The sequence below is a fragment of the Euprymna scolopes genome, chromosome 1 (assembly GCF_053919585.1).
Source record: "Euprymna scolopes isolate OS-2025 chromosome 1, ASM5391958v1, whole genome shotgun sequence".
Classification (NCBI taxonomy): domain Eukaryota; kingdom Metazoa; phylum Mollusca; class Cephalopoda; order Sepiida; family Sepiolidae; genus Euprymna; species Euprymna scolopes.
Genome location: NC_136482.1, coordinates 48,485,979 through 48,494,999, shown reverse-complemented (window position 1 = coordinate 48,494,999; position 9,021 = coordinate 48,485,979). Strand labels below are relative to the sequence as shown.

The following is a 9,021-nucleotide window of genomic DNA, read 5'->3' as shown; positions in this document are numbered from 1 at the left end:
ATATATATATATATATATATATATTTCAGGTTTTCTAATTTTTCAAAATTTTTTATCTCTACCCTAACTCATATCGATTCTTGAAATAACAATGAAAACTTACAAGTGCAAACATAAAATAATAGATGAAGTATATAGGAAACAACAGGTGTTTGTAGTGCATATATATATATATATATATATATATATATATATATATATATTGGTTCTTTTTCCATGTATTATATATTTTTGTTATTTGTTCAATATTCATCAATCATTTAGAGAATTTGATTTTGCTTATTATTTTTGTTTAATTAGATTAGCTTTTTTGTGAACACGTGCGAATGTAGAATGATGACGATTTCGTATTAGAGATTTATGTTACAATTATGTAGGAGTAATAGCTTACCTTATAACTGACGGTGCTGTCTTCTCAATCTGTAGGCAAGTGTAACGCGGATAACACCCATTCTGGAATAGTTGTAGCAGGACATTCGTTCCAGTAGCACTCTTCCCCTTCGCCATTAGACAATGGAACATTCCAAAAGTCTGAATATAGATATGGTAGTGAGTGATGTTGATAAACAGTTGCTTGTTCTTTTTCATACTCTGTACCCAAGTACTACGAAGTCGTTCGGAGAAAGGGCATAAGTTGATTACATCGGGCCGACAGTCGCGGCATGAATTAGAGCAATGTTGTCGATATCCAGAATCGCAGAACTGAACATACTGTGAGCAATCTTTGAACTCATCAGCGCATGTTGTCGAAACAACATACTTGTCAAGCTTCAATTGAAGATACATATTCGTCTGGGTGATGACGTCCTCCGCATCGCAAACTGGAACCATGAAAAGGGCCGCATCTTTGATCTCCGTGACTGGTTCTTTGATACGAAGTGACCAGATATGATCACGTTTGTCTTTTTCGCGAAGGATTATGAAGCGATATTTTCCTTCAGCCCAATGCGCAAGGCAATATAGCTTCTGCTTCACTTCCATGTTTAGGTCAGGATGAATGCACACATTTTTTCTGAAGTGGATCATCATTCCTTCGCCTGCTTCGCACTCGCTCTCCAAACGTATGGGGACGATTTCCCGTGGGCACAGCGGTGTTCCGCTGCTGTCGAACATCTGAAGGTTGTAGCCTCCCGAGAATGGGCAACCGACTTTGTGTTCTAGTAGCTTCTCAAGCAGCACTAATGGCCATTGATCAAGAACCATATCCTTGCATAGAGATGGATACTGGTTAGACGAGAGCTCAGATTGTTTCAGTTGGACGATGATCTCGCTGCGACGTACGAATTCTATGCACAGGAACCGTTGAGCATGTGGCTGCTCGGCATGGGATGCGATATATTTGCCATTGGGCAGTTCCTCAATACATTTGCGCTCATAAAGAACGCATGTATTGTCGCGGCAACTGCTGGCCTTCATTATACCGTCCTGGAAATAAGCGACGAATCGGTCGCCTTTCTCATAACCGCGAACCCAGGCATTTTGCTCCGTGTGCATGAACCTGGGAAATTTACATTCGGCCGACGTAACGCGCAGCACGACCGCTACGGCCAGAACCAGGCCCGCTTGTAGCCATAGAAGAACTTCCAGCGCTTTCGTCGTCATGGGAAATTGCAACCGAAAAACAAGCTCAAAGATAAGTAATATCTGAAAAAAAGAAATGATAAAAGACATTAATTAATTAAATGGAAACAATTCTAAGTAGAAATATTCTACATATATATATATATATATATATATATATATATATATATATATATATATATATATATATATGTATGTGTGTGTATAAATGTTTGTGTAATCACACACATATATACATATATTATTATGGGTACCAAAAATTAATAACATGCTTAAAAATATCAACGTATGTATATATATATTTATATATATACATATATATATTAATACATATGTTTATATATACGCGTATAATGTCATGAAATATATGCAAACAATGTGATAACACTTTATTACATAAAAATTCATATTTTAGGACATATCACTCCCCCCGCACACGTATATATATATATATATATATATATATATATATATATATATATATATATATATTTCTATATTTATATATATATATATATATATAGAGAGAGAGAGAGAGAGAGTGAGAGAGATAGGTAGATATATATATATATATATATATATATATATATATATATATATATATATATATATATATTGCAATATATATTCTTCAAAATGCATTTCATTATGACCAACTTCATGGGGAATTGATTTCTGAATGCTAAACAACATAAAACATATGACATGAACGCATTTTGTTGTTATGACATTAAAATCTCATAATCATGCATATAATTATAAATTGTACACGACCTTATTCATATAAACAATCTGATATATGATTTTTATTCTACCATGCACTATTTCCTGATAGTCCATCATATAAATCCTTGCAACCAAGATTATTGGATTAGTACAGCAGAGATAATACACAGCTGCTAATGATAACACCCCTTTATAACAGCAACTTACAAGTAAAACCTTTCATTTTGAAATTCAATTTCATGTCAACTATTAACATATCACTTTTTCCATGTTTTTATTAGACAATAAGCACAGACAAACCGAAGCATATTATTTTATGTTCAGTTCTTTCTTCTTACTTTCCCTTTCGTTCTTGGTCTCGATATTTAAGATTTCCTATCTTCACCCGATTTCTGAAACGAACAACACGAAATCGCTTTCACCGATCGAAGCAACTGCAAAAAATACTGCTGCCAAAACAAACAAAAAAAATCGATGTTTTTTCTATCGGCGGAGCGTAATCTAATGCAAATGAGTACACACCGAATTTCCTGTACCAGCACGCAGGCGCCCTGTCATTTGTGCATTAGACGTGATAGCGGTTGGCTCGTGATACATTGTCGACACTCCTCTCTGATCCCTGATCACAGCTTGTGCAAGAGTGGTGCTGGGGTCTTTCTATTCTATGTTGTCTGTGGGGCAGGCAGTGTCATACACTCAATACCATCTGAAGTCTCATCTGCTATCACAGGTTGAATGGCATCTGGACTATGTTGCGAGAGTTCTCCATTTTCTGTTCGTTTTATGTTGGTTTTGTGTTGATTTTGTGTTCCAAGAGTTCTCCATTTTGTGTTGGGTGTCGGTCAGGCATCTAATACATGCAGTGCCATCTTACTTCTCATCATCTGCATTACTAGAAAGGAAGGTATATATCCCCGGTCGTATATCCTTCTCAGGGCGCGGGATACCATCAACACCAATGGTTTGCCAGCTGATCACTTCCGTTACTGTTCCTTCTTGGAACTTGGATGTGTATCGATAACCTGACGGTTTTACACATACACAGTCGCCTAGATGTTATTGGGTTTGGGCGGAACCTGGTAAAGTGTCCACTGGGTCGATGTTCTTCACCCTAACTTCATATCTATAGATCTCGTTGGCAGGTGCAGTCAACGATGATGTATCGTCCCTGGGCGCGACATTGTACAAATACAGTGATTCATGAACTGCGCATCTCTTTTTCTGGCTCCAATCCGTTTAATACTGCGGTGACATCGGTCTGCAATGCCATAACTTGCTGGCACGTACGCAAACCGAATCCGCAGGCTTACTCCCAAAACAGCAGAAAACAACTTGAATTCCTTACTGATAAATGCAATATCCTTGTCAGTAAGCAGTTCCTGCGGGGGTCACGCTCTAAAAATATTGACTCAAGATGTTAAATGATGTGCCTGGAATCCTGCTGCCACAACATCCGCCAAATGGTAAAACGAGCTGGACAGCTATCAGTGAGCGTAAGGAAATGTTTGCTGATAAAATGTTTATATCCATCCCCAGCCTTTGCCAATTAGCTTGTACCGTCAATTACCCTGGTATTCAATGAAATGGGACGGATCAATTGTCCGACATTCCTAACATTTTCCGATAGCTGACCTACCACGAGCTTTGGTAATTCTTGAGCAAACCCGCCGAACGAAATATGCTGAGCGTCGGATAACTTGATGCCTACTACTCTTATGCAGTTCAATAATCTGACTACTAGTCCTTGCGTTACTCTTTGCAGCACAGGTCAGAGGTACAGGCTCACTCTCAGATGTCATAATATCTAGCCATCTTTGTGGGACACTTGTCCTGGTGTATGGCAAGTTCTGACTCGACGGGACCAGAGCATGTCTATTGAATATCCATACTTTCTACGAGTGATTTTATCGTGTCCAATCGCCGTCAGAGTAACATTTTTCGTACTCAAGTTTTACAAGTGAGCGTGTCCACTGATACATACTTACCGAGTCCGTTTTTACGTGTATAAATTTGCACTTCCAGTGTAAAACAAGGATAATGCCCTCCAACCCCGCATGAAGTTCAGCCAAGTTAATATGTTGCACGTCGTCCGTGGATGGTAGCTAACATGCATCTAAGAAGACAATAGTATCACGTTCCAGGAGCACACCGGTCGCCAAGAAAAGTGCGTTCACACATACATTGCCTTCTTGTCCGTGTACACATCATAGACACTATGAGAGATCGCTCTACCTCGCCCTGGCTACTGTGTCCTTGAGAATTTGTTGCAGTGGAACATCCTCTGTGGTGTCGTCCCATAATTGGGTTATAGTGTAGGCCCGTCGTTTATGATTCCTCTTGTTACTCTACCCATCACATACTGAAAGATGGCCGATCAGTTTCGCGCACAGGGAGAAAATGGCTCGACGTGTCACAAACTCTGAAACATCTGGAATCATACTACCACGCTTCCATCGCAGTGGCACGCTTTCCCCAGACATCCAATACAAGCACACGTGCGCTATATTCAACCGCCACTTGTTCCTTGCTTTCCATTCAAAACCGAGGAAAATGCTACTTCACTCGTTCCGCAAGCGCCACGTTGTTGATGCATAAATCATCTATACATGCCTATGTTGCTTACTGAAGAGTTACATCTCTGTGAAAACACTCTCCACAATTGCCTGCAGAATTGATGGGGTTACGTTAAGCCCAAATTTCGCCATCGTCCCTCAGTATCTCTTCACTTTCACAACCATGGTTTGGAATTGTCATAAAGAACGGTGCACATGTAGATTAAGGTTGGTCTTATTCATATCCAACAAGAACACGTCGGGCATTTTCCCCCGACAGTCTGTCAGCGTTTATGAACACCCCCCACGTGCCGTGTATTCGTCCACATGGTCGTTTAGTTCGCGATATTTCATCACATGCCGCCTATTTCCCTTGGTATGCTAAACAATCGCTTTTAGTGCGATAGCTCCGTTGGGTGGACCAAGCTCTTTCTCCGGGTATGGTATCAGCCATCCATTGCGAATTCAAGTTTGCAATTCGCAGTCATAGTCCTTCTGAATATGTTTGGGCACGGTATATTCAGGAGTCTGATTGATCAGCTGTTTTGGTGCTGCTCACTCAACCACCTTTAGGTTGCAGTCAAATGTTTCTTAGTCAGGTCGAATACGACATCAAAGTCAGGTCGGTTTATTTTCACTGCAACAGCAGTGCCGACACCGCAAATTGCCTTCGGGGAAATTGGCGTCATCGTGTTCATTGATATGAACGCCGCCCAACAGGCGGATGAAATAAATTCCGCGCAAGAGATCGAATACCAAAAGATCTCCGTCTATGACCAATATCTCCACCACCACGGGGATCCTTTTATCAACCTGCAAACTGAACTTGGTCGCTCCTTTGCTGCTCATACTCTTTCCATCAACAGTCGGTACATCTGTTTGTGTCCATTCCGTGGACCACGCACCGTACTCCTTACTAGAGATCAGATGCACCAACAGTAAACTAATTCGTCCAGAATCACTCTCGTGCCACTCACGCGCTTCACTGGCAGGTATATTCTCATCCAATCCGGGACGAGAGTGGCACTCACACCTTGATACGATGTGCCCCTCTTTCTGGCATCGCTAGCATCGAATGCATGGTGTACTGGGCTGCCTCGATCGTTTCTGCTTAGAAGGATGCTTGGCTCCAGAGTCATTGAACCACTGCAGTGAGTTTTCAAAGGGATAGTGTAGAGGCATTTTTCCGTGTCTGATCTCTAAACAGCGGCTGCAACCCGTTCGTTTTCACCACAGACCTTGCTCGGCTGAGCATATTTTCAGTTGGGACCTGGTTTATACCAGAAGATGAACACAACGACTCCTGGTTATGGGCAGGCAGTCCAGCCATGAATGCATACTTCAGCATCTGGCTCGTGAGTGTTTTTATCTGATCGATTTTTTTAATGTCGATATTATATCACAAAGAAACGTTAAAGTAAAGTGAAGAATACGATTACTGTCTTGCTCCAAATCCATGCCCCTTCTATGAATATAATATCGTATCTTTTTTTTGTTATTTACTTTTATATAATAACTAGCGGAATCTCTGGTTCTATTATGTTATGTTTAAATGTATGCAATACGATTAATTGAATATATTTTCCTATAACATTATATAAATATTTGCGGACTATCAGGTAAATCATATAAATTAATAAATAATTACCATTATAATATTAAAGAAAGTGATCTTGCATTCAAACTCGTAATTTTATATATCTTAACATATGCATATGAAAACACTTTTTCTAGAAAAATAATACTTTTTGCCTATTACAATTCAATCTCTTTATTTAAGGAGGGGCATTTTCTGTAATTTATATAATTACTGTTGATAATTAATGTGTTCAGGTTTCTTACAGTAGCTTCAAAAGAAATCATTTTCGTGGCAAGTACAGATGGAGTTCAACGCGTGCAGCTTTTTGTGTTTAAAACATTTAAAATATGAACCATATCAAAACATCTTTTATGAATGATCAAAGGATTCTCTCGTAGCAAAATTTTAACAACATTGCGATCCGACTCTAGGCTGTCCGATTTTAATAGAAAACACAAATATTTTCTGAGGGGCAAATTAAAATTGTACAAATACAGTGTTATAATAAGTAAGTTGTAAAAGAGTGATTGCTCAATGAGCGTAAATAAACAAAGTAATTACACAGAAACTTTATGAAGAAAACAGGAAGGTGTGGAGTAACGCTATATGATTACACATTTTCGGGAGAATAATTTCAAGTTAAAGAAAAATATCCTTTTAATGGATGATTATATTATATTAGGAGATCACCACTTATCAAGGATGGCGTCTAATCTATGATTTAAGTGTTTGATATATTGTGCGTCAACATACTCATCTATTATAGAAATTGGGTATGACGTCTAACTAGACATTTATTCACATAAAAATAGCAGATGATCACGTTATAATCAGTCATTAATAACGCATGTCATTGCGTTCAAGAGAGGGGCAATCCTAAAAAATGAATATCTCATTGAATCTAGGTGCACTTTTAGTAACACATAGTGTGCGGGAAAGTTGTTGCAAGCTGTTGTATATATATATATATATATATATATATATATATATATATATATATATATATATATATATATATATATATATACACACGTATGTGCGTATGCGGGTGTTTGTGAGTGTTCGTGTCCGTGTGTATTTGTACTGGCTGGATGCTCCAACATTTTTGTCGCCGGTGAGGAGTTTACAATAGAATTAAATGATAACAAACAAATTCACTTTCTGGACGTCTTTATAGACTCATCTAACAATACTTTCGACACAGCTGTATACAAAAAAAAACAACTAGTAATAAATCCAGTTTCTTAAACTTTAAGAGTGAGTGCCCTCAGCCTTATAAAATTGCCATAATCAAAAATCTTTTAAACCGTGCTAAGATGATTTCTTCTACGAAAAAAGCACTACTAATAGAAATTAAAAAATATCAAACAGGTTCTTATAAATAATTCCTTTCCGAATTATATTGTTGATCAACAAATTGAACTATTTTTACAGTCCCCTAAAAAACCTTAACACCAATACTAGTCAATCTTCTAACACTAACCCTATAGACATATTTTATAAAAACCAAATGACACTAAATTTTAGAGTGGAAGAAAAATAATTAAAAGCATAATACATAGATATACATCAACTGTAAAGAACAATTCTAAGATTAGATTTATTATATACTATAAGAAGTATCGAACCCAGAACTTCATCGTAAAAATAACTCATCGCCGGCGACAAAAATGTTGGAGCAAACCAATATTGTGTACAAATTTCAAGCCCCTTAGGAGAGTGTAACTCCGAAAATAAAGACGCATATATTGGACATACAAAAAAAACATTGTCCCGTCGATTAACAATGCATTTGAACAGTACTAGCTCAATATACCAGCATTTAATAAATCAACATAGCTGTCACCACCTCTAATCTTCGAAAGGTCCTCGTGTACAACACAAGGATTTTGCAACGAGAAAGTAATTGTTTAAAATAAAAACATACTTGAGGCACTATATATAAAAACCCAGCACCCATCTATAAATAGCATTAATTTTGAAAGTAGCAATAATGTGATGAAATGTTTAGCATAACCAGTATACGAGTGGTTTTACTAACATTGCCTTTTATCATCCTAATTTTTAATCGAGTTTTTTATCACTCGTCAATATATATCTTAATCGACTTTTCATTGACTCTTTTTATCATTCGTAACTATATAGTTCACTTCTATTTTTAATATTTTATCTCCACCGGATGATGATTCAAGAATGAATGGAAAGGTTTCGTGTGAACCATGGAACATTTGTAAATATCTCCGATCTTGAAGTTAAAAAAATCTTACGAAATATCAAAAAAATGAAAATAAGAATTGTTAAGCAAGGTATCTCCGTTGTGTTTTATAATTTTTGCCTGAATGAAGGAATGCTGCCTAAATACACTAATATATATATATACATATATGTATATATATATATATATAAATATATATATATATATATGTGTGTGTGTGTGTGTGTGTGCGTGCGGGTGTTTGTGGGTGAGTATCTGTACCGGTTGGATGCCTCTTTTAATGCGCATTCCAAATAACAGGTACAGTCAATATTATTTATTTTATAAAGATATATAGCTTCGATTTTTAATAGTAAAATAACTACACC

At 37.3% G+C, this 9,021-nt stretch overlaps 1 protein-coding gene across 1 annotated transcript in view; it reads right to left on the bottom strand.

Moving 5' to 3' along the window:
- The window catches only part of LOC145294725 (uncharacterized), a 6,254-nt gene extending 4,622 nt beyond the window's left edge, over positions 1 to 1,632 (bottom strand). The window contains exon 1 of the mRNA XM_080141412.1: positions 392 to 1,632. Coding sequence (XP_079997538.1) covers positions 392 to 1,602 — 1,211 coding nt within the window. The 5' untranslated portion in view covers positions 1,603 to 1,632. The remainder of the gene's footprint in view (positions 1 to 391) is intronic.
- Positions 1,633 to 9,021: the final 7,389 nt, after the last annotated feature.